This window comes from Cladosporium halotolerans (genome assembly GCF_011745625.1).
Source record: "Cladosporium halotolerans strain TM138-S3 chromosome Unknown Sca338, whole genome shotgun sequence".
Classification (NCBI taxonomy): Eukaryota; Fungi; Ascomycota; class Dothideomycetes; order Cladosporiales; family Cladosporiaceae; genus Cladosporium; species Cladosporium halotolerans.
The window spans coordinates 1-2,288 of record NW_027191777.1 but is presented as its reverse complement, the minus strand read 5'-3'; the positions used below and the strand labels follow the sequence as shown (position 1 = coordinate 2,288).

The 2,288-nt window shown below is 54.8% G+C and overlaps 1 protein-coding gene across 1 annotated transcript; it reads left to right on the top strand.

Annotated features, from left to right (window-relative positions):
* Positions 1 to 255, top strand: WHR41_09689 (uncharacterized protein; the record flags this gene model as incomplete). The annotated part of the gene is made up of 1 exon (XM_069378290.1): positions 1 to 255. A coding segment is annotated over one exon (255 nt), but the record flags the coding sequence as incomplete, so codon positions are not given.
* Positions 256 to 2,288: the final 2,033 nt, after the last annotated feature.

The following is a 2,288-nucleotide window of genomic DNA, read 5'->3' as shown; positions in this document are numbered from 1 at the left end:
CAATACCCGATCCGCAACCTCATGCAGATCATTTCCAAACGCCTGACCATGCGCGGCTTCATCGTAGACGACGCCAACATGGGCCCGCGCTACGCCGTCGAGCACCAGCAGAAGGTCCAGGAATGGCTCGGCGGTGGCATCTTCAAGGCCACTGTGGACGTCACCAAGGGCATTGACAACGCCGCCCAGCGTCTTGTCAGTCTGTTCGAGGGCAGAAGCTTCGGTAAGGCTGTTCTTGAGGTCGATAGACCTTAAATGAGCGTCCAATTACTCGCATTCTGAAGAGACGAAAGCCTATATGCGGCTACGGACGCTGGAGTCATGTACTGTAGCATCCTAGTATCTAAATCTGAGGCATGCTATTCTGTTACAGTCCTGCTCGTACAGTGGTGATAATGCAAACTCAACACGAGAATGACGGTCCAGGCTCAAAAACCAGGCCCCTCTTTAGGGCTAGGCATGATCGAATGACCTGATCTAGAAGTCTCCACCTTTTTCGGCGCCGGCAGATATCCTAGCCACCTGCGTGCTTAAATACCATCGCACTCGCCCATGGCTCAGCTTTCACTTTCTTCACGCGCACCACTCCCCGTCTTGCAAAGCGCAAGGGCCTCACGTTGTCTACTCTCCCATCGTCATCGCCGCTGCAGCCACTCGCCCATTGCCATCGACGTTACAGCTACTCGTCCACTCAACCTACTTCCGATCTCCGTTCGACCTCTAGCAAGACTCGGGAAGTATGTTTGACACCTTGCGCCACTGCGTCATGGCGGTCTCGCTGGGAAATATCAATGTCTCCCTTTACATACTGCCACTTGTCTGGATGATGTGCTCGCTGCTGCACCTATTCGCACTGTGCACGTACATCCTCTCGACGGGCAAGACCGTCGGGTGCGGTCAGCCCCGGAACCTCGCCCAAGTCGCCGACTCGGACCCTGCACTCACGTCCTATACCCGAGGTCGAATACTTCGTGCTGAGGCGGCAGCGAAAGATGTTGGTCACGGCGCACCAATGTTTGCGGTTGCAATTCTGGCTGGAAATCTTGTTGGACTTTCGCCAGCATCGCTGAACTTGTTCAGCCTGGCTTATCTTGTTACTCGGACGATGTATGTGGTTGCATACGTAGCCTGCGAGACCACTGGCGGTATCTTTGTCAGGTCTATTCTGTCGCTGTCCGGTCAAGGCCTCATCTGGACAATTTTCGTTGCTGCTGGAAAGGAGAGTTAAGCATGACTCAATTGCTTGCGAGTTGGCCACGTTGGTAGACGGCTGGTATACAGTAGATGCGTGAACGGCAGACGCGAGGCTCGTCGCCGGATGGAGTGAAAACGAACTTTTGCGGAACGAGAAGGGGGTCAAAAGACGCGAGAAGGGGACAATTGGATGCTGTACAGCAGATCATGATAACGTAAACTGCAGTATAGCACCCCGCAATGTCACGCGTGGTTTTAAACATCCTCCCGTGCCTTGTACTGTATGCTTCCGAGGAAGCTTCCGATTGATCAGGCGAAGATGTGTCGACGCCAGCTGCCAAGTGGCACCCGCCGTCTTCGCATCGCGATTATGGACAGACCCTAAGGGCAAATTCAAATTGTGGTGTTTGCTGCTTTCTCAGAGCCAAGAGGCTCTGTCGAACCAGCCGCGTCGCACGCAGCCCTGGCCTCGAGACCTGCGCTGAGCTGCAAAACTAACCTGGAGCACATGGACCGGTCTGACACTCGAATGAGCTCATTGAAAAGATCGCCTTGCAATAGTCAGCAAGTAAGCCCCACATGCTTTTAGAATTCAGTGATACTCACACCTCGCCGTTGCATCGGATCCATCGCCTTCGCTTTCGACAAAAACGCGCTGGGAGGAAGCCTGTTCCCACGACTGCGGATTTTCATCTGCCCATCCTCGCACGTAAGCGTGCCGTGCGGCGTCGCCGGTTGATATTCGTCTATCTGTGCTGAAAGTCAAGAGTCGATCAAGGAGGTCCAGGGAGGCTTGGGAGGCGTGGGGATACACCTCGCGCCACGGCAGTTTTTGCCTCACTGGAAGCACCTTCCGTATGTAGTCAATGCTTTTGACGGAGTATCCAGACGCCAACTCTTCGTCTGTCGGAGAGCCCAGTATGGCGAAAATGCAATCCAGTTGGTGCACGTAGCCTTGCCCTGGGAACAAGACTCTCTTTCCCAACATCTCGGCAAGCACACATCCGCTCGACCAGACGTCTGCGGCTTTGCCGTACCTGGAGAGCATGACTTCCGGGGCCCGGTACCAGCGCGTTGCGACGTACTCCGTCAGC